General features: G+C 41.0%; 1 protein-coding gene across 2 annotated transcripts; it reads right to left on the minus strand.

Annotated features, from left to right (window-relative positions):
* Positions 1-4,325: 4,325 nt before the first annotated feature.
* LOC108105175 (zinc transporter 2) lies at positions 4,326-23,961 on the minus strand. Of its 2 annotated transcripts, XM_017211626.2 has the most exons (8): positions 23,820-23,961; positions 22,302-22,480; positions 17,937-18,047; positions 16,979-17,099; positions 13,276-13,455; positions 5,573-6,107; positions 5,125-5,272; positions 4,326-4,661 (listed from the first exon to the last, which is right to left on the minus strand). In XM_017211626.2, exons 1-8 carry the CDS (start codon positions 23,849-23,851, stop codon positions 4,516-4,518), a joined length of 1,452 nt encoding a protein of 483 aa, XP_017067115.2. In that variant the 5' UTR covers positions 23,852-23,961; the 3' UTR covers positions 4,326-4,515. The 2 variants fall into 2 exon arrangements, with proteins under 2 accessions (XP_017067115.2, XP_017067116.2); XM_017211627.2 differs by lacking the exons at positions 22,302-22,480; positions 23,820-23,961 and adding an exon at positions 21,750-22,072.
* Between the last annotated feature and the right edge of the window lie 63 nt (positions 23,962-24,024).

The following is a 24,024-nucleotide window of genomic DNA, read 5'->3' on the forward strand; positions in this document are numbered from 1 at the left end:
TGCAGCCATTTTTCGGTGCCGCCGTAGTGGCATTGTTTTTAACAAAAACAACAATGCCGACTACAATGCACCAGTCGACCCAGAGCGACACGCCCACTGGAAGTCCTGCCGGCTTGCTGCCCTGAAACACCCCCTCTCAAACCCCAAAACATCCTTTTACGGGATGGGCCCGCCGCAAACGCGCCGAACAAATGAACTCGAATGTCCTTTATATGCGTTCAGTGTTTATTGTGCCATTTTCTATGGCTTCTGTGTCCTAGGCTCTGCGCTAGAAAACTTGGCAACAATTTGTTGTAGCTTCTGCTTTTGCTTCTGCTCGGGCGGTTTTCCTTTCGTTGTGTGCTGGCTGAGGCAAGGAACTAAAAAAAAAGAGTGCATCTTCAAGGCCCCAATGCGGACACCGACCAACATCGATCCGTTTCGCAAAAGCTTTTGGATTAAATTCTACATAATTCATGGCTATTCTTGCACCCAAAAAAATAAGAAGAGAAGAGCACACCAAATTCTAGACTTTAATGCGGCAAGTCTTAGATGAGTTCGGCCGGAAGTTGGAAGTTAGCGGAAAAGTTTGTGACACATTGTATCCCGGCTTGTTTGCTGACAAAAAACGACTGCTTGGACTGATACAGATTTTTGTTTATTGTTCTAGTCAAAGTTGTTCTGATTTAAAGAAAGTTTGAGAAATATAAACAAAATCATTAATTTAACAAAATATAAACTCAATTGTGAAAGTTAACCCATCTTTTAGTTACAAAAACTCTTTATCAAGGTATCTGACTCGCATTTCTCGTTTAAGAAAATACTATAGACCCCCTGATCTCACTTCTTTAATGGAAAAAATGCTTATTTTGTTTGGCATTAAAAAATACAGAATTCTGCCTGTCCATCAATTAAATATTTCGCTTGTTCAGCTATGGGGCCATGAGGGATATGGCATTTTTTTAAAGCTTTATTAAGCAACTGCAATGCATCCGATGTGGAATTATATTGGCACTGCCAGCCACCAACACCCCCGCTGCCCTTCCAGTTGTCGCGGCTTCCTTTCATAGACAAATATTGCATGGCAGATGCCCTGCGGAGGACCTTCTGCACTTTCCTCATGAACAGGCACGTACTCCTATACCCTTGCAGGAGATATTATAGCTTGAGTCGGACCTCTTGTGGGCAATTCTAGACCCTATAAATGTCAAATAAACACGGATTGTTTGTTATTTTCTACGCATTTTCCAAAAGAAATTTATATTTGTAAGAGTTTCCAAGAATCTATTAGGATAAAAATAATTTCCAAAATTCTAATTTTTCTATCATGTCAAATGGGTTAAGATCTGTTGTTGATTCTTTTCTTTCTTTAAAGTATTTTAAAGATAAAATAATCAGACTGTTTTGCAGAATGCCTTTGCGTAAAATCAATTTCAGGGTGTTAAAACTTTCGCCGTCCCAAGTAAATCTACATTCCTCGTTTTTTTTAATGTCGCTTTCAACGATCTGTGGAACCTCACATGCCACCCGGCTCAGTCGACATTTTCCGAGGGCTCCACTCCCTTTTACACAGCATGGAAATGTCGCGGCTTTTGCTTTCCCCAGCTTTTATTCCAGCTGATTTTTTTTATTATGGCTCTTTTTGTTTTGCCGTGCCGCTGTTGTATTGCCCGTTGTGTTCCTGCCGGTGGTCAGTTACGGGTCATGATGGCCGCGGAGGACGTTCGGTTTATATTGAAAAATTTGAATGCTAGTAAAAAGTTTTAATTGTCGCCGCCACGGCTGTCACATGTTGGCCTGTATGGTGGGGGGACATTTAAAAATGCTGCCGCTACCGATGCATCGCGATGCCAACGATGCCAGAGACGCCGCTGCTGCTACTGCCTGTTATTGTTAACAATATTTTTCAATACAATTTTCCCTTGATTAAAATATGCAATGCACTTGTTTTCCGCCGGGGCATTCAGCCAATCTATGCCGGGCTTAAAGACACTCCTCCTCCTTTTCGGTTCACATTTAATAGTTGTTTATTTGCTGGAGCATGTGCCGAGTTGCAAGATGCATTAAAATAAATGTACACATATACATATTTTCCCAAAATAAATCAGCGAGTCTTATTGCCCCAATAAGTTTTCACCATCCTGCTCCAGTTTCATGTTTTAAAAATAAAAATTAAAAATAAGAAGAGAAAAAAATTCACGCCCTTTTCGTTTACTTTGTGCATTTATAATTTACACTCTTCGCCTTGTCTTGCTTGTTGTTTATCTCCCGACTCGAAAAGTTCGAACTGGCTAAAAGTTTTTAATGAGCAACGACGTTGGCCGTCATCGTCTTGGCCCCCTCAATCCCTCGGCTACTCCAACCAACCGCTCCAATTGCACGCGGAATTTCTTGCTGAAATTTGTTGTGCATCCTCGCGAAATGTTGGAGTGAAATCGTGACAGAAAGATGGGTGGCTTAGCCGGGAATGGGGGACAAACAATTATCAAAAGCTTTAAGTTTTCCCCAGAAATGTTATATTTTAATCAAAAGCTTATCCAGTTACGTTTTCAGCCAAAAACTTGGCCAACCTTGATCAAGTAAATGTATACTTTTTGTAACAAGTCCTTGCTTTTATTATCCTGCAATGACACAAATTTAAGACCAATTGGGTAAACTACTTATACGTTGAATGATTTATCTTTAAGTCCAGTTTTTTTTCTTAAATATTCTGTTAAGAAGAAATTGATTTCGATTCATTAAAGGATAACGCTGAAAACCAGCTTGAGGTAAATTAGAGAGCATTTAAACATTAATGACCGTTGATAGCTGCTTAGTAAGTTAATCTCTTTATTAACTTTGCTCGATTTAAAGCAGTTCGAATCTTAATATATACGTTTGGTTTACTTCGAATATATCTTGGATATGCCTTGTTATATACTCTCCATTTGCCTTGTCCGCTTCTTCAAGATGACTTCCTGTATTTATCCTGCTGACTTCACGTTTAATCCTTCAAGATCCTTATACGACTGGCCAAGCTCTCCTTATTTATTATGGATGTGGGTGTTGCATATTAATCTCTTAAAGTGTAAGCCCACATCCATCCTTTCTGGCGGCGGGCGAAGTGCATTCAATTCCAAGTGCAGGTCAAGTGGCCGCCAAAGTAAAAAAGCCGCAACGTGAGCACATGGACGAAAACAAACTGCTCTCCTTCGCTCACAGGAGGCTGCTCTTTTTAGTCCTTGTTTTTTTTAGAACAGTTAAAGGTGCGCAGGCGCAAGGAGTGGAATATCAGAGTGGGTTGTTTTGGCCACTTTAGTGGGATTACTGCCTCTTAGGGGACTCCCCCCGTTCACAAACTGAGCCGCAGTCTTTGGTCGTCTTCACTTTGGCGGAAATTTGCGGCATTTGTTCAAGGTGACGGCGGCATCTTTGTTCGCTGGAAGCGCATGCAAATCTGTCAACAAATTGGCGGCGATTAGGAGCCAACTGTTAGGCACTGCCTCACCCGCCACTCCACAACTCCCAGTGCTGTTGGTCAACAATTTAGACATAATTTGAAAGCGTCGCTTCGTTCCACACGCAATGTCGCTTACGCAATGGCCACACATCCAAATTATGCATAATGGCAATGGACAGTGGGCCAGGTAAGCCGCCGGCAGGTGTGACGGTCAGGAAATCCACCGTGAAAAACTCTCCCAACCATGCCACTCTGCCACCCATAAATTGGCATTAGTTTCGGGGCGCGGTGGCCATTTTTGGGTGCATCGTCGCCGGTGGCAGGCATCGGCAGCTTAATAACTTTTATGCGTGTTTGCATATCGCTCATGCATCGAATTTGATGGAAAATACGTACGAGCAACGCCTCACGCCCAAAATGCACCACAGGGAGTCATGAACAATTTGCTAGAAAAAGTGCACCAAAGAGATTGCGATTGGAGAATTCGATTAAAAATTGTAACCAATGAATTTCGATACAGTTACCAATTTGATGGCAAACGCTGCACTAAAGCCATGTTTTTATTTGATTTTAATTTTTATGGGTTTTTTAAACCAATAAAAAGCCAGTCCATGTTGTTCTTTAAAAAGAGTTTGAATAATGAGGTAAATTCCGCTTTATTCAGATTATAATGTGAGTGATATTTATCACCAGGCAAAGCAACAAACTGTCACCAGCTTATGATGAAGTGAATGTTATGAGGGCTGTATGTAAAGCGGAATATGTTAAACAACTCCAGGTGTTTGACACTTTATGATGGGTACATGTAAATGCAGAATATATTAATCGACTCGCAGGTGTTCGTGATAAACTGATAAACAGTTCGGCTTTTGTATAAACTCGTATTTATATAGAGGGAAAAATCAACTCGAATTTTATTACTATATTTTGTAGTTCATTTGTTTGCCGGATCTAGCCGGCATTGGGACTTTGTTTACTCTTCGTATGGGTATAGACAGAGAGGGGTGAGCCATCTCTTATCGGTCGTACAGCAAAATAAATATTGAATATACATCGAATTACAGTATCATATTTGGGGGATATGTTTCACAATAACTCTACTTCTCGGGCACATTGCACTGCTGGCAACTCTCCATCTGGGCCGTATAGTCCTCGATCTGGATGGTGGTCTCAAAAAAGTTGTAGCGCAAGTGAACCGCCGATGTGGCTGCATCCAAGATTTGCTTGGGATTCGCATTTTCAGCTGTGCAATGGAGGAGATTAAGAAGAGATAGGAAACGATTAGGCGATTTGGTATTATCAGAAGGATAACACTAATGGGGGGTGGTGGCCCCAGCAGCAACTCCATTGCTTTCGCTGGCTCTGGCTCTATCAAAATTGTCCACGCTTAAAAAGCCATTTCAAAAATAATTAAGCTAATTGCTCACTGTCTGCCCATGGACATGGCCATGAAACAGTGCCAGCAGCGCAGGGGGAACAGCTTAAAACAACAACAAATCCATTGGGATAATTACCCTCCATGCCCAAAAGCGCGGCACCTCCACCAACCCACCCACTTAAGCCCATTCGGACAAACACATGCATCAGGGCGAAAGGCCACCCAACGACCTTTCTGGTCTGATTCGGTTTGGACTGGTCTGGCCTGTTCTGGTCGGGAAGCAGGCCGAGCTGGTCTGAACTGTAAAACGCCGGGGGCAGTTACTTACCAATGGCCAAATGCGCAGATAGCGCCACTTTATTAATGCTCAGCGCCCAGATGCGCAAATTGTGCACCCGCTCAACGCCCTCGATGCCTTGGAATATCTGCAGCACCTCGGCGTAGTGCATGTAGTTGGGAGTCCCCTCCATGAGCACCTGGAGGTAGAAATCCAAAGAGGGTGGAGTGTTTACAAGCAATCTGATAAATCAGTGTTAAATAATGACCTTAAATAAATCAAATGCATTTAAATTCATAATTTAGTGATGTTTTCCTAAAATTATGAATCGTATTTCATATTTACTTTACTGGTTAATGTTATTTTTAGAAATATTTATATTCAAATGTGCTAATCAATTTAACATCCCTTTTATGTTAAAAGCTAATGAATATATTACTACATAACATTTAATGCTAATTGTAATATTTTAAAAAACCTTTTTAAACTTAAAACTCACCAGCAGGGCATCCTTCATAATCGTGAACGTGGTAAAGAGGACAATAATGGAGAAAACAAATGTGCAAATCGGATCAACGATGGAATACTCTGGCCAAAAGTAGATGACCCCGGCGGCCACGAACACTCCAACGCTCTGAATGACATCGCCAATCACATGGATGAGGGCAGCTCGGACATTCATGTTGACGGCCTCCCGTCCAACTGGTCCGCCGTGATGATGTGATCCTGGTGCTGTCTCGGCCAGAACTGCTGCAATTTCTAAATCCTTTGCGGGATCCACTAACTTTGCATTTTGGTAGGAAAACGTGGGCAATCCGCCGCCAGGCAATTCGGCATCCTCGGGCGCAAAGGCCACACCGCCCTCAATCCTTTGGTTGGGCGAAGCGGAACATGGTGTGGATGTGGCATGGGCATGGGATGGGATGCCATTAGAGGCTGGGGTCTTCTTTTTCGGCTTCTTAGAGCCACCGTGGCTGTGACCATGCCCACCGCCCAGGGCATGCGAATGGCCATGCTGCAGCTGGACTCCCATTCTAACCGAATAGTGGAGAGAAATTGGAAACGTTATCACAAATATTTAATATGCTTGAAAATGTTGCAAGCTATTTTCTGCCGGTCCTGTACACAACCAACAAAAAAAAAAACAAAACAAAAAGGCCATCCCAGTCTGGGGCACGTTGGCCAGGCCACAGTATGAAAACAAAAACGCACCCAAAAATGTTTTTTTTTTTTTGTGTTTGTGTGTGTTTTCTTTGGCGGCAACGGGGGCATGCAACGGTATGCGGGCAACGCTTTTGCATTGTTTGGCATTTTATTTCAGCATTTTAATGCACCAACAACAGTCGCACCGCACAGTCAAACAAACACACTCAGGTCACGGACAGTGGAGCCAAATGGCCGAGCAAGTCCCCAAATGGAATTAAGCTGCAGGAAATCTTTAAAAAAAAGAAATTTAAAGCGGGAAGTGTCAGTTGTTGCACAAGGTCGTGGTTGAAGAAGCTTACTCCACTTTGCAATATCTGAATTGAAGCTCTTTTTAAAGTCAAAGAACTAAAACCATATGAAAAAGTTAGAAAATATTAAAAACCAATCTATCGTTTAACAATTTTGATACTTTCAGCTTTATATTCCAATTTATTATTCGCCGATTTATCAAAATCCATTTTTATGCTTCCCGAACCAATTTGTATTTTAAAAAACTGATTGCTTATAAAAATATAAATAACACTAAATTATATGTTTTTTAAACTTTTATTTTATGGCCCATTATTTTGCGAACCCTTTAACTAGACTTTATAGGTTGTGCAGTCATTTCCATAAATCAATTACACTTTTCTTTTCAAAAATAAATAATTTTAGGCACTGTACAGTGTGCACTCCGCTACGGCACCGCCACGTTCCCCAGCCCCCTTCTTCCCCTTCCCTGGTGATTGCACCATCCTGAATTCTGAATCCTGCTTTCAGAGTTCACTGTTCACTGTTTTGCTGTTCTGTGTACCGGAAGGTGTGTGCGAGTCCTGTGTACGGGGGATCCTCGGAGCCGACCAGCCAAACTAACCGCTCCTGTCCGATGATTGCGACCGACCCAGGGCAGCCCATCTGGGCTGCTCCAGTTCAGTACGTCCGGACACATTGCCGCATGCAAATACAAATGTATTGTCGAAAATGGCAACCGGTTGACCAGGCCATATCCCTGGCCCCTCATCACACCAACCCTCTACAGTTTACCATGGCATGGATCGGCAGTTAATAGCTCGGCACATTGACTTTTTATTCATTTTAAATGCTCCGACATTGCAGATTTATGGCTTTTCTATTTGGGGAAAAAGGCCATGGTCGACCGACCGACATGCCAACGGACCGGGCTCTTTCTGTCCGTCGCCGCCGGCTGCACTTAGCCGGCTTTTTGGGGAAACAATGCAGTGCCGGGCATCAATAAATAAACTCGCATAAATTACGCACAACCATTGGCAGGAGCAAACACAAAGCACAAAGTGAGCAGCCACATAGCGGAACCATCTACCGCCAACTAACCATTCTTGTAGACCAAGCCCCGAGTCCTCAGCTGATGGGAAGCTCTGCTGCGACGTCGATTTGCGACTAATTGACGTGCTCAATTGATGGCTCAAAGACATCTTTATGGTCTTTAAAATACTTTATGCTGGATGGTAAACGTAAAGTTCATTGTATTGATGGATTCCTCTACATACAAAGTTGTTAACCAATGTATATAAAATATAAAATGATAAAATGCTAAAAATGCGGAAGTTGTATTCATTGAGAACAAACTCCATGACTTGTATTGCAAGCTTTAAAGTATCCCTTAAACAATACTGAAGCTAAAAAAACAATAATGAACAGTTTTCGATTTAAAGAAACCTTTTTTGTTCGCTAAATTATGAAAACATAAAACTGAAATACAACTTAAACTCTATTAAAAGCTTAATTGGATTGATACCTATTTGGATTGAACAACCAATTAAGCTTAAAAGTATGAAAAGAAATATTTCATTTTATTTTCAATAACTCAAAATTCAACAGAATGTAAAGAAAGACCCACAGCCAATATTAAATATCGTTCAGCAGTAAGTTAAACCTCAACCGAAAACCTTGTATGATAAGTAATTTAAAGAATAGTAGTATGAACCTGTAAAATAATACTTTTCTATAATTCTGGGGCAGTTGGAAAATGGAAAAGTTTATTTGGAAGCTACTTTTTGTGAAAATTTGTAGCTAGTGTCTCAGACACAGGAATAGTCAAACAAATAGAAACACTCTCGGTGTAAAATGCGCGTTACGATGAGCGCAATAAACGTGTCCCGTTGTCGCTAACCCTGGTCTTGGCACTGTGCTCCTTGGCTCCATGGACCGACAGCTTAACGAGCTGCTCATCCGGGTGACAGACCATACCGAGACCAAGATCAGGACACCAGGACCAGAGCCACCGACATGCCCCAAGACATCCTTAGTGGCTGCAAATCCAGGCAACAGTCACATACGCGACCCAAGCTAAAGCCCGGCCAAGCCAAGGCGAGCTGAGTCAAGATATGCGCTAATATTTATGTTCCTGTCAATTAAATCAGGACATGGCATATACGCCACACAGCCGGAGCTCTTTCCCTCTTGGTCCTTGGGCACTGTGCTGGGTCGCAGGACCTGGCCCTCGACTCCCGGCTCACAGCTACCAACTACCGAATCCCGACTTTCCCGAGTCCTGGTGTTGTCATGGCTGCTGTCGTTTGTTGGCCACTAACGAGGCGAGTAAAGATGCCGCAAAATCAAGGGGAAATGCTTCATTGCGCGCTACAAATTACAGCGCCACAGTTGGAACAACAATGCCGGGTTGGCGGGGCAATCCAGGGGGAAATGGGGGAAAATGGGGGCTTTGCTGATGGTCGGGGAATGTCGCTCGCATTGGCATTTTTTGTGCTCGAGGACACACAGCGCAGGAGGGGATCGTTGGAGGAGGGTGGCGGAGTGGCCGGGGTAATGCCTCGGCAATCGGATGTTCAAAGTCAAAAAGCGTATGTGCTCCGCATGGAATCCCTGGCGCCAACATGGTCCGCCATCCCTGACCACGTGGCCACACTGGTTAGGACCGAAAATGTCGGAGGTAGGGCTCAAACGATGTGTGCTATTTTTGGACAGTAAAAGGTGTTGTTTTAGATGGAGCGAAATAGGTAGGATATGAAAAATATATATGATATTCTATAGATCTATTAGATATATTGTCAATGTCTGAAAAACAATTTATCTTAAAAGTTGTACAATTTTATGCTTTTCAATCAGTATTAAAAATATCAAATAACATAATCAACCAATCTTAAAAATGTTTATGTATAAATTTTCTATAAAAAGCTTTTAAAACTGAAAGATTTGATGGCAATGCATGCAGGAAAATAAAAATTTATAGACTGTCTATAAATATTTATAGAGTTATTTAGAGCTAATAAATACAGTGTTTTTCACAGATTAATACTATTTTTATATTGGTTTAACTTTAGAAAAACGCTGATTCGGCACCACTGACACCTGCAACTGGAGCTGGATCTGGGGCTCTGTACAATTTATTTAGTGCCCATCAACGCGATGCCCCACATGAAACGTCAGAGGAAGCGCTTTCTCCTTCTTCATCACCGTTTATATTTATTTCCTCCTTGTTTTTCTCTCCCAGCTCTCTCTGCTATTTTTTCTTTCTTTTGCTGTTTGACAAATTATGGCCACATTTGGCCTGGTAACTTCTTCGAACCGAGCTAGCTGGGCCATCACAGCGTGGTCTTAAGAAATTGAAAATGAAATTGAGTTGTCAGGCTAACAAGCTTTTGGCCAGCTTCGGTCTCAAGTGGCTGGCCAGAATGAAGGAAACGGAGGACAGAAGACCAGGCTCAATATTCACATAGTGAGCACTAAACATAAACAAGAGGCAAAAGTATATCATGCGGAAGAAGCAAATTCTTAGGAGAAATTATTGGAAATATTGAATGGAAAACAATAGTTTTAGCTACTTTTTGGCATCGAAAATTGAAGCACACTTTAAAATTATAACGAAAAATATTCAATAAATGCAATGAATGTTTGGTAGTAATATTATACCATCTGTTTATAGTTCAATTAAAATTTTCATGAATTTTTCAATAAATTTAATTGCATTTCGGGAAAGAACTAATCAAAACATTTCGTTCAATCGCTTAAATAAAATTGCAATGTAAAGCTTTGCATTGCCAATATCAAGGGGAAGTAAAACTGTAAAAATTGTTCAGTTTTCTTATAAGCCTAATTGTTATTTCTGCTTTTGATGCAATGAGTTCTCGTACACTTATTTCATTTTTAAAGTGTTAAGTCCGAAAAACAAATTCGGCTAAGTATAAAATTTATTTGATTGCTTTAAAGAAAAATTTCGTTGTGCATTCATCCATCTGTCCTAACTGCCATTCCCATTGCTAAGCGCCTTCATCTCCACACTCTGCTTGTAATTGCTTTAGCACCTCGCTTCCCCTGTATTTCCCACCAGAATAAACCTCTCATATTTCACTGGCATTTGCTCTCGCTAATGTCCCACTTGCAGTTTAAGGTCATGCGATGGGAGCCAGTACAGTAAGAGCTCTATATAGTGATCTAACTTGGTCCGTGGAATTTATTTTGAAATTTGCTTAAAAATAAGCCAATTAATATAATATTATCCCAGAAAGTATGCAATGTGTTTTTTAGCTCTTTCGTTAAGAAGGGATAAAAATCTATTCGTTAGTCAGTCTTAAAATATTTCTGTTATTTTGTGTTCAGAATAAATATTTCTCAGAAAAATCAAAATAAATTCATGTTCATCGGTTGTTATAGTACAGTTCTATGGTGATTTCACTCTCTCTTCTTCCATTTCTCGTCCTGTTTCTCCAATTTCCCCGCTTTGGCCCTAATGGGCGTTTTAACGATGTGAAGTCGACGGACGTCGTTGCCGCCACTCAAAAGTTAACCCAACAACAACTACACACAAAGCGAATCCGGGAAATTCAGTGCGTATATGTATGTGGTGTGTGTATGTGTAAAGCGTTTTCCAGCTATTTTCGGCATTGTGCTAATTGAACTAAAAACTCGCAAAAAATAAAATCCAGAGAGCGCTCAACAACTAAATGAAACTAAGTAAAAAGCCTTCAATAACAACAAGAGCAAGCCGGACTGAAAATAGTTAAAACTTGCAGCAAACTCATTTGGCCGAACGCATAACGGTAAAAGGTGGCCATTTAATTCCGATGTTCGAACACAGGTCAAAAGTACAGTGAAAAAAGCTGTTTATATTTTTGAGGAAAAAAATCCAAAAATATAATAATTTCCATATTTGAAGAATTTTTTGGGGGAAATCAGGAGTGACCAATCTTTCAATTTTCGTAATATGTAACATCATATAATTTTGAAAATATTGGCTAAAAATTTACATTTTTAAGTGAGAATGAAGTTTTACTGCAAATTGAATTTTATTAAGATTTTAATTAAAAACTCTACTAGATTTAACATTTTATATTCCGACCATTTTTGGCTTTGGTATGATAAAAATACGGTTTTTATGGGGAGGAAATCAGGAATGACTAAAATTTTGACTTTCTTTAAGGTCATCTAATTTTGTGACAACATTTTTGTATTTGTTATGCTAATGCTTAATTTTAAAATAAGAAAAGCTCATTATAACAATTTTTTTTTTGTATGTAGAAGAATCCGGAGGAAGCAGCAGCATTGACTTGACTTAACTTTCTACTTTTATGGCAGCTTTCAAAGATGGCCTTAGCCACGCCTCCCTCCGGCCTTCGCCCATCTCCACCAAGTCCGGCCATATCCTTCTGCTTCCCTTTCTTGGCCAAGTCTGTAAGTCGGGAGAGTTGCTTCTGCTGCACGTTTTTCACAATCAATTCACGTAATCAAACAATTCAAGTGGCAAACACTGAAAATGCCAACGTCAACTGGAAAATTTTTGCGCTACCTCCCAACTACCAACAACAACAACCACAACAACAGCTGCAGCCAAACACTTGTGCAGGAAAATAGGTGAGTTGAGGTGGGCGTGGCAGGGATGTTGGGTGGTAAGCTGAAAGTGGAGTGAGGCGAACATAACGTGTGTGTGAGCTCGGCATTGAACGTTGCGATTTATGCGCCAAAAACTATGCTTCGACAGCCACATGAATGAGCATCAATGGAGGCAAGGAGATGACGGAAGGGGAGAGTACCAGGACGACAAGGATGTGGAGGCAGATCCTTGCAGGTTGGGCACTCGACGAAATCAAAACAAGCGAGGCGATTAGTAAGTAATTACACGAACAGAAAATGCCCTTCTAAGAACACTTATAACCCTAATTTCGATTTTTAATGAGGATAGGGTTTAAAGTTTTAAAACATTTTTTGAAGAAAATTTTAAAGAGATTAAAGGTCTTTGTAGTATTCCAACTTAAAAAACTGTTAGAATTTTTATAAGCTTTGATTTTTCTAATTATATATACACATAAATATATAAATAATCTCGTCTAACTTTTTTTAACTTTCTAATAAAAACCAATCGAATCTTAAACTTACTTCCGTTTTACTGCTCTTTAGTGGAAAGCGTGCAAAAAAAGTCAATTGAGAAATCACAATTAAATTAAATAAAGCGTTAAACTTTGCCGGCCTCGATTTATTTTTAACTTCGCGAAGTGAAAAAAAAATCCAATGGTCAGAGAGACTCCCCACTGGCTATCGTTTCGAGCATTATCGAAACCCTCTTCGATGGCACGTTACCCCATCCCGTCTAGAGAATTTTCCACCTTTGGGGCTGGCCAACACAAACACCATCGAACTCCTCGTCGACGCCGCTTTTGGCTTTTGTTGACGCAGGAGGAAAAGTACAAAAAGAAAAAATGGTAAAAATGGTACGAGAAGAAATTCTAAACTTGTGGAAAAAGTTGTCGCTAAAATGTGGAGAAAGTTGCCGCAACAACTGGCGGATACGTAAGGGAATGCCAACCAGGAATCGGAGTTGGTCTGGGATCGGGAGGCGTTTGGAGTGTGCACCGTGTTGACCCATTTGGTGGCCCATGCCCGGGACAAGTTGATTGCGGCAATTGCAATTGGAAAACTGCCCAGGGGAAAAACAGGAAAAAACTTTGCAGTCGCACGGACGGGCAGGCAGACATCCTGATGTCCAGCAATCAAAGATCTGCATATTGGGACACAGGAAATACTTACATGACATTCACCAATATGGCCAGGCCCGAGGTGATCAGCATGATCTTCGCATTCACCTCGTAGTCGCCGCTAATGAGACGTCCAATGGCCAGCCAGACCAGTATGCCCGTGATGACCCAGATCATAAAGACGGAGGCCATGGCGCCAATAACCTCAGCCCGATACCAGCCGAAGGACATCCTGTCAAAGATAAATGAAAGGGAGTGAGTTTAATTAGTGTGAAGGCAGGTGAAGATAATGAGGCTGTGATGGCCAGGAGAATAGTTTTCACTTGCCACACGATAACGTTTGCGAAACTTTATTACTTTTCTAACTAACAAACTTTTAAACTCATAAAATTATTGCACTTTAAATGCAACCTCATATTTTTGATATTTCTATCTTTTATCTTTTTTTTTTTATATTATAAAATTTATATGAATTTTAACCTGGAACTTTGTTGGCCAAACAAACTTTACGATGTTTGTAAACTATAAACACCTTCATACTCTTAGCTTACCTAAAGCTATAAAATTTCTCTTGACCTGTTAAAAATAATTTTATCACTTAAACTTGTTTAATATTTAATTTCTTTATTATCAAAGCATAGGTCATAGTTGACAATGAAATAAATTGGCCTTAAAAAAATGATATCCTCCTTATAATAAGCCTCAAAGGCAAAGGGGATGTCAAAAGCTAAAGTTGTCGGCCACAAAAAGAAACCCAAATTGCTGATGACATGATGTGCGGGAAGTCAGGTGTAGTTAAAAATTAACATGAGTTGATAAATTTGACCAAAATTTGTCAAATGCTATTTTAATTTGAGTTCGTTTAGGGGCGCGGTTCCTCCCCTCCCAGATGATAACTTTTTGGGAGGAGGTAGCGGGGGTGTGTTCCCTAATGTAATGAGCGTTTTGCATGTGCGCCCCTCTGCTTATTTTTTGGTATATTATTTTATTTTTGGTTAGGTCAAAGTCAACACCTGAACGACGGTGGCGACCAAGTCGAGGGTCGTTCAATTAAAGCCCTACCCAGACCAGAAAACAAGCCAAGCCACATCAGAACGAGAGCCAGAAGTAGAAACAGAAACCAGGACCTGAACCAGAAACCGGCAACCGACAGGTGGTGAGGGGGAGGCGACTACCACTCTCGTTATAAAATTGAAATAATGGCAAAAGGCAACAATTTTGCCAGCCTGCTAACTAATGCGATGCCAGAAGGCAGCAGGCAGCAGGCAGCTACAGCAACGAATGTCTCGCCATAATAATACAATTTAATTTCCAGCAAACATCCGTCGTATCCTCACTTCTCACTCCTCAAACCCAAACAAAAAACACCCCCAGGCAGTGTCAATGTATGGCGGAGCTATACTATATGTGTGTATATACAAATACATATATATATATATAGGTATGTATATATGCAAGTTGGGGCCTTGCAGTTGGCGTTGCAAGTGCAGCCATTTGCTTAATGACCGCCTGCTGCTGGCGTCCCACACCCTCCTTCCGCGTCCTTCGGCCCTTTCTATTCCCAACGGAGGAGCAGCTACATCGCTACCTCAATGGCGGTTCCGGGCACACTGGGACCGGGTGCGATAATTAAAAGAAAGTAGCCAAAACACTTAATTGGGATTAGCGATAATGAAATACGGCAGAAGTGTTATGCCAAACAAGCCTTTTGGCAGCCAACAAAATGAAAGATATGAAAAGCAAAACAAAGAGAAGGCCATATTGAAGCTATTGTATCCTAGTTCCTGAATAAATTACTATATTTGTGAAATAATATTTGAATATAAAGAACAGGTTAATACTTCTGCCTTAAGATAAAAAAGAAGATATTGAAAAATCCTCGAATTGGAATGGGTAAGGCTAATAAAAATAAGTTAGAAAATACGATTGATAAAAAGTTATTTCAGTCAGGTGTTAGGCAAGGTTTATCTAGTATAAAGGTTAGGTTGTCTAGGTTTATCTAATATTAATAACACCTCCTTTTCGAAGTAGAAAGAAGTTCAAAAGAAGTTTATCCTTAAACTAACCATCCTATGCTGCCACAATTTCCATCATTCATTATCATGTGAATTACCGCAGGTAGTAATTGAATCATTCCACTGTACCGTGCTTAGTTTTCCCTCGTTTTGCATTTCGTTTTCTGCGTTTGCCTTTGCAATTGTGCAAATGTGTTTTGTTTTGATAAATTAGGCTTGTCAACTCGGCAACGCCAGCCAACGAGCGCCAAAATGGGTGGTGCGGTGGTCGCCGTAGCTAAGGCAGGAGCAGGAGCCAAAAATAAGGTAGAAGGCTGCGAACCGCACTGAAACCAAACCCAGCCAAAGGACCAGGCCCAAAGAGAGAAGTATTCAGCCAGGCTCAGACTGGGAATGCTGCAACATGCAGCAGCAGCAGTAGAAGCAACAACAACGGCAGCAACATGCAGAATGCAGCAACAAGAGCAACTGGAACAGAAACAGAAACAGAAGCAACATCAACGCACAGGAGACGAAGAAGGAGACTAAAGAGCCTCAGAGTCTGGTGGCAGGAGCGAAATTTACAAAATTACCATGCAACACGCTTGAAATTGCAAAAGTTTTTCATTATTCACTTTGTGGCTGCAGTCGAGTCGTCGAGTGAGTGAGATTTTTGCATGAATGAGCAGAACGTGCCGTTTGCCTCCCTCCTTCTAGTAGAGCCCAAGATGGATGCCATGGTAGCAAGAGGCTAGATGGGCGTTAGCAAAGAATGGGGTCTAGGCAAGAGGAGGGTGCTTCCAAAGACCAATTGAAAAATGTGCAACGGCCGAATCTACATTGCGCAGCAGCAACAGCAGCCAATAGTGCTGCCAAAAAACTAACAAAAATGAGATATTATATAATCAAGGATTGGAATTAAAAATTCAATTCTTTTAAAAGATCATGGTTATATCTTCAAAAATATACTTTTTAATTAGAGACAAACAAGATGTATTTTAGTTTTGTCATTTTACCATTTATAAAGTTCTTTAGGACATTTCAACCATTGAGTTAAAAATGGATAAGTCGACAGCACTGAGAACTACAGCAACAAAAGCAGCCACAGACGCTAGAGGAAGGCACTGAAAATTTGGAAACAGGCTTTTCGCCTAATTAGACGATGGCGAATGGGAAATGCAGGCAGCAGCGGAGGATATGGAGTATGGCCAAGTCGAGCGACAGAAATTATGGTGGAAGAGCAGACATATAAGAGTGGAATATAAATTGCAGGGCAATGCAGATACACTTTTTTCCTTTAAGATGAGCTTGCTAAAGGAATTAAAAATTTAAGATTTTTATAGCCTATAATCAAGATTTATTCAATGCAATTTAAACTAATTAAATCTGAACTAATATGAACAAAAGTTTCGCTAATATCCCAAAGAACTATTGAAATTCTTTCAGAGGTTGATAGCTCAAAGTTGATTAGATATTCTGGGAATGTAAGTGTCTTTTCCATTCAGCAACTACAATATTAAATTGTTGCATACCCCACTCTAAGTTAGGATACAGAACAGTTTTACATTATTTCCCTGAGCAGAGGGTCTCCAATCACCCAGCTGGGTGATAAAGGAGAAAGCATTCCAACGATTGCAAAGGAGTTGGCAGCAGCCAGTGACAAAAAGAAATACGGAAAAGATTGAAACTTTACGTTTTATTGATTTCCCTACCCGGCGAACGACTTTTGGCAGTGTCTTCATTTTCGCTGGCAGTACTTACCGCTGCGTAGATGGTCGTCCGGCAATCCAGATGGCAAACAACGAGATCATAAAACTGGCGAAATCGGTGAGCAAATGTGCGGCGTCTGTTGCGATGGCCAGACTGTTCGATAGGACGCCACCTGTTCCAGGTCGGGTGAAAGTAAATAAATGCGCAAAAAATTAACTCGGCAATCTGTGGGACTTGTGGATGTTGATTGGGTGAAGGGGGTTTTTACCGGGGAGACTGGGTGACAATCCCTCCCGGCTTTGGTCGGAAAACATTAAAAGGGTGGAGTTGGGGGTCGTCGTCTCTTTCTCTCTATTTCCCATTATCGCAACAACAATTTCGATTTGCAAGCAAAAGAAAAGTGCAAAGCAAAGGGGCGCAAAAATGAAATCCTTTCCTGCTAACTGGGAATTGGTAGCCTCCCCATGGTCCTTCGTCCTTGGTCTTTGGTCCTTTTCGTCCTTTTCCGACCGAACATTGTAGGTAATTGCAAAGCGATTAACGGCAACAGCCGGCGAAGCACCGACGACATCGTTGCCACTCGAAAATTAAATGTTTATTGTATAACCAACCCCAGTGCCGTCATAAATGGAGGAGGGTTGACGGCAGACAGTAAGCCCTTCCGGTCGCCATATTGTTGCACTTCCGGTTCTCAGTTTTTAATCGTCTCGTCGTCGTCCTCGTTGTCGCTGCCGTTGTCGTCTCCTTCGTGTCCTTTTTCTTATTCCTTGCTACCCACATTGTTTGACTTTCTTTTTTTTTTTGTATTTCGCTTTTCACTCTTTACGTTTTGTTTATTTGTTGGCTCAGATTCTCAGAGGTGAGCGAAATTAGTTTGGGAATTGAGAGGCAGACAGAAAGAAAAATTGCAAAAAGGAATTGAAGGAAAAAGACGTCCTTTGTAGGGATGAACTGAGAGCAAAGGGCGAGCGGATGTTGCCCCCTATGAATATTAACTCGACTTACTCACCCACGATTTCTGCAATCATAAAGACCAAACACAAAACGCTGGCTATGATCAGTTTCCGGCGCGCCTTTACATCCACCCCCTCGCTGCGGGCACGATGACAATGATCCCGTACTGAAAGTTATAAAAAGAAATTAAATATTAGTATTAATATTTCTTTTCCTATATAATTTAACTTAAATGCTTAATGAGGTCAAAAAGTGGTCTCTTTGCACCTAACGCTCTTAAAATTCCATCTCAAAACAGAAAAAAACTATAATTTTATTGTCTCACTTTTCGAGCCATTAGTCAACAATAATGTGTCAGTAATCAATTGTATTCTTAATAATAATATATATTTGATGTATTAATTGGATCTACAAAGTAAATACTTGTAAAATGTAACAATAACTATTGTCGAAAGACAAGTGGTTTTGCTTGTCAAATTTAAAGATTTAATTCTTATTTTCCCAAAGTTCAATTGTTCGTTATTGTTAACTTTGTACATTAAATAAATTTCATGTTTTTCTTAAGCCCGCTTAAGAATATAAGCTCTCTTTTTGCAAATGTGTTAAATTAACAATGTGCCACCGAACGCATTGGACTCCCTTTGGGGCATAAGTTTTCCCTTCGCCCATCTGTTATGTCTCTGAGCATGCAATACATATTTACAAAACAGGCATTTAAATTTATTTAACATGGTACGTGAATAATGACCACCAGCGCAGCTCCAGCACCGGCTCCTGCTCCTGATCGTGGTGCTTGCCTGCCACGCCCCTCCCATATGGACACGGTATATGGCCCATTTCCGGGGAGTTTCTCCGCTTGTTTTTTATGTTATATATTTTTTTTCTTTCCTTCCTTTTTTGGTTTTATTCATTTTGGGTGTCAGTGACAGGCGAAAGTTGGTAGTTGGTAGTTGCTTGGCTTGCTTTGGCTTGGCTTGGTTCGCCGGTTGGCTGGTTGGTTGGTTGCTCTTGGTCGGCTAGGAGCAGTCTATTAAATACTTTATTGCATTTGTCGCAGCCGTATTTCATGCTTTGTCATTTCCGCTGCATTTTCTTTGCACTTGCTCTTGCTCGCCACCCACTCCTCAGTTTTTCCTAGCAGTACAGCTTTCCATTGTCCGGAGCGGGAAAAGCTACAGGAGCACATACATACATGTGCATATGCTCCGCTTGCTTGGCTATTCTGCCATTGCAGACCATAGAGATGAGAACGTGCGGAAAATTTAAGACTATATTCAATGGTATGATATTTAATGATTATTTTGTAAGCTAAAATATCGGATTCCTGAAGATGCTAAGTATTAGTAGAAATATAAAAATTGAATACCTTTTTAAAAGATCTTTCAATAAGATGATCTTCATACGTATTATAACATAAATAAACGATAACAATTTATCCAGTCTTATATTAATTAATTATTTTCCGTGCGTGTCAACCAACATGTGGAGCCTCTCATCTCTGACATGGTGTGGTTGTGAACGCGGTTTCTTCATTTGAATCCAGCACAAGGCCACCGACGCCTGGCCTGCGTCTGTTGGCAACCGCTTCCTGCTCCTGCTGCTGCAACTGCTCCTGTTCCTTCCACCTATGCATCCTTCGCAACCTCCACATGCTGCCCTCCCCCCTCCGCACACACAATGGCAGTAACAATGCCGGCAGCGAAATTAAATTCCTGTGCATAACCAAGGCCCGGCACTCTGGAGGAGCAACTGCAACTGCGACTGCGACTGGGACTGAGACTGGGATTGTGGCACGTGGAAATTTCACCTATTAGACCCGCATCCAGTTTCCCTCCTGGTAGAGCAGCCACTGCCACCAGCTGATGCATAAGAATCGTCATACTTGCAATTTAAACAACTCCGATCCATCTGCATCTTTAATTGGTCGCCTTGGACCAACGTTTCGTTTGCCTTGTTTGTTTGCGCAATGCGGAAAGTATGTTGGAATCTCGTCGAGCTGAGGTTAATGTCGGAGTACACATTCACTGATGTGCTCTTTCTCCTCCTTCACATCCATATCTGGATCTTGTTCTGCCATGGCAACAATTGTACTGTGTATTTGTATTTATAAATAATTAATGACGTCAGGGCGAAGAAGAAATCGGTTGGGGAATGGGAAGACGAATGGGTACGGGTAGGGGAGTGGGACAACCTCTATGCCAAGTGCAGGCGAACAAGCATTAATTGGATAGAAATAAATACGCGACAAAAGGTATTCCATTATGTGCAAATATCAATGACAATATCTCGACAGGTGCCAAGAATGTTTGTCAACTGAGATCTAAAGATGATCCAACGAGCGGTTGACTATGGAAACATGTTTTATATACCTCGTAATTATTTCATTATTAAACAGTAAGTAATCCCTAATGAGGTAAGACTTTAAATAAAATTCTGCTAAGAGCAGTACTACTTTGAAAATAAATACAGTACTCTGCCTTAATAAAATGTTTTTACAAATTTGTTTAAATACAAAATCCAACTTTAGATATTTAATTACAATTTTAGTAAGTTTATAAATTTTCGCCTAAGGTATATAGTATATATACTTCGCCATATCATCTTTCGCCCTAATTAGCAAGTTACCTCTGCTTATTTCCGCCTCCCTAAGCTTGAGCACATCCATAACCCGGAATCAGGAATCCGGAGCACGCGTCGATAACAATAAGGAGGTTCACCCAAGGGAACAATGAACACGGACCTATTCGAACTGCTTAGTATTCCAGCATTTGCAAATGGTCCCATCTGGAGCGCGTTTAACGAACGACTAACTACGGGCCAGCGCAAATCAAAGCAGCTGCAACGACCTGCACTTGGCTAGTCAAGCTATCTAATGGGAGTTAGTAACTCAAACTATGATTGAATGCACTGGGCGCCCCAAGACGATTGCATAATATATATCTATCTATATATCTATTGGTGTGTGTACCAATATACGGGGGCAGAAGCTCTCAGAAGCGGATCCACCTCGTCTAGACGCCAGTTAATTTCATTTCGGGCGAGCTCGTCTGCCAATAAATCGAATCATCACCAAAAAAGGAGAAATAAATAGGGATTCTTTATACGACATTTGCGACTAACTGATGCTCATTAACAGGGTTGAACTTTATATTTTTTTAGCTGAACAATAACTCTCACCAAAGTTGTTTGATATTTAAAAAAGGTTAATCAACTAACACTTTATTATATCTGCTTGTTACTTGTTCTCGTAAAGAACTATTGAAAATCTAGAGCTAAGCTTAAAAAGAATTTAAAACTTTAAATGTAAATTTAAAAATACAGAACAATTTCTTGGTGGTTCTATTAAGATAAAGCCGACATACCCCTTGAACTTCATCTATCGTTAAGCGGTATTTGCCAAGGGTACAAAATGGAGCACCTAGCAGACTCCGCAGAGGAAATTAAAATATAAACTTGACATAGCCACATCGATTTCTCGGTTTCTGACCCAACGTAGCCATACTTTTCGGAGGAACCCGAAAAAAAAGAAATGATCCAAACATTTATTTGGTCCATCGACGTTGTCGTACGTAAATTATGGCGAGCGTTACACTGGCTCCTCTGGCGATTTATGACATATGGCCATAGTGGGAGATGCGGTCTGCTCCCAGCAGCGGTGTGTCAGCAAAGAGCATAAATTTTGATTATACCACAGATGCTGATGGTGGGTGGTGGTGGATTGGGTGGTCGACTGGACGGACCAGTTCCACCATAATTTCGTTTGCCAACCTCGAGAACCATCAGCTGATTGATGACAGAGGGGCACACCAAACGAGTGGCAGAGTGGGTAGGAATAAAGCTTCGAGTAGGTGGTAAGTTGTTTGCTCACCATATTCGTGCAGCATTTCCAAGCGGCATTTATCCAGCGTAGTCGTTTCTGCCGCTGCCGACGCCGCCTTCCTATATAGCCGGGCATCATTCATTTCCGACGATTTCCGTGCCGTCTGCCAATTAGCGAGCATTTACCCGATATTACAGCTCCTCAGTCACCCATACATCTGAATGCACGAGTAAATTGCACAGAATTTTCGATTTTCCCCGAAAAAAACGCGAAGGAATCAAACAAACAACGAATAATACTTAAGAACAATCAAAGATCTACAAAATTCCAAGCCTTACATATATATATATGGCAAAAAAAAACACGAAAATAACAATGTGAAAACTAATTTGGTTGATTTTTCGTAGTTGTCGATTTTGATTTGTTTGCATTTGACTTTTAGTGCAAAATGCCGCTGCCTGCTGCGTTTTCTTGATAATTTATGAATGACTGCAAATTGCTGCGAGGTAGTCCGCCCTGATTGAAAGCGACACGAAAGTGCCCCGCAGTTTGTCACAGTCACCTTGCCACCCCCCTTAACCCCTTGTTGTTGCCACTCACCTTCGACGTTGTTGGACCGCCCGTGTAAACAAAAAATTTGCCCAGGTGTTGAGGGCGTTGCCGGGTGATTGTTGTTGCCATTGCCAATGCCTCCGTTCGCACCAGGTTGTCCCTGCTCCAGCAGGTGAAACGAGGGAGCCGTGCCATAGTTGCTTCGACGCGTGCGATCCGAGTTGCGTCTGCAGAAAAATAAGGGGGTTTACTCAATGCAATATTCATGATCTCCCCAAAAACTTTCTGCAGGCTCCAAAAAAATTTTAAATTTTAAAATATAAAAATTTAAAAGCATTAAAAAGTTCTAGTTAATTTGTTTTTTATAGTATTTTTAGATCATTATTTATCTTCGGTTTAAAAATCGTGTTTTTAAACCTTTTGGTTGAGTTTTTTAATCGAATATTTTTAAATAAAATTAAAAAAAAAATTAAATTGTGATTTTTAATTTTTCAAAAGAGATTTCTTAAAATATACTTAAACTTTTTCAATGCTGTATGGAATTAAATTCGAGAGTAAGTTCTAAACTATTTCAGCTATTTCACAACTAATTCTTTAATTAAAATGTGCCATTCGTTAGACTTTTTTTCCCAAGTTTCTATAGAAATGTACTTGTTTTTCACGGTAAACAAGTGAAAGAAGCCCGAAAAGAATAAGAAGTAAATGCAGCCACAGCAGGAAAAGTTTTTTGGGAAAGCTTCAACTCGAAAAACCCCAACAGAGAATTAAAACGTAGCGTTGCCGGTGCCAACAAAACACTGCGGCATTTAAGCAGACACAATGTACCGTCGGCTCTTGGACCCCCAAAAACCCCCTTGAGCCACCTAAAGTCCCCTCCCGAAAACCGTCCATCAGCAGGCAGTTCCCACTGTAATGAGCTGATGCTTCGGAAAGCGAAGCGAAATGCTCCGAAAAAGGGTTTTTTTGATAGGTGCTAAAATGAAAAGTGCTGCGAAAAATTCAATTTGAAGTTTTGTTACTTAACGCAAACTACGATGACTACTTAAAGGCCACGCCCACTCCGCCGCCGCCTTCATCAGCAGCACGTGTGTGTGCGTGTGATGTGCCCGTTGATAAGTTTTTCATGTTGCATGTGTGTGTGAGGGTGTGTGGGTGTGCCAGAGCAAGTGCGCGTAATTTTTACTACGAAAAGTGCAAATGGCGCTAAACTACTTGCTCTGCAACTTTCCAACGCAATTGCACGAAGGGGAAAAAAAATCAAGAAGGGGGTATGGCACACAAAAAAAAAGGAGCAAAATACGTTAGCCGTCGCACTTTAAGCTTTCTATCCAACTTTTCGAGGCCTCTGCGCACCTAGAAAATCCCCGAAAGACCCCCGAAGAACGTCAGTTGTCAACGCTCCCACGCGGTCCGCTCTTACGCCTATTTAACAAATCAGCAGCTCATTTGGCGCTTTATGTTAATTTCGCCGAAAAGAGATTTTATTTTCGGCCAACTTTTTGGGCTAAGAAACTTTGCCCAAAGAAGTCAGACGATAAACCGTTCCTCTCTACCAAAAAAACTTACTTGGCAATCGGTGTATCCTCGTTTTTAGACATTATTTTCTTAATTTTTATGGATTTAACAAATAAAGACACAAACAGCACGTTACAAGACAAGATCTGACCGACAAGTGTTTCTTTAAGATCCCATATGCTCCACTGCTCCATAGAGGCTGTGAATGATAAGAGATGAGCAAATAACAGATAAGCCCGATAAACTTACAACTTTT

Source organism: Drosophila eugracilis, unplaced genomic scaffold, assembly GCF_018153835.1.
Source record: "Drosophila eugracilis isolate 14026-0451.02 unplaced genomic scaffold, ASM1815383v1 contig_423, whole genome shotgun sequence".
Lineage (NCBI taxonomy): Eukaryota > Metazoa > Arthropoda > Insecta > Diptera > Drosophilidae > Drosophila > Drosophila eugracilis.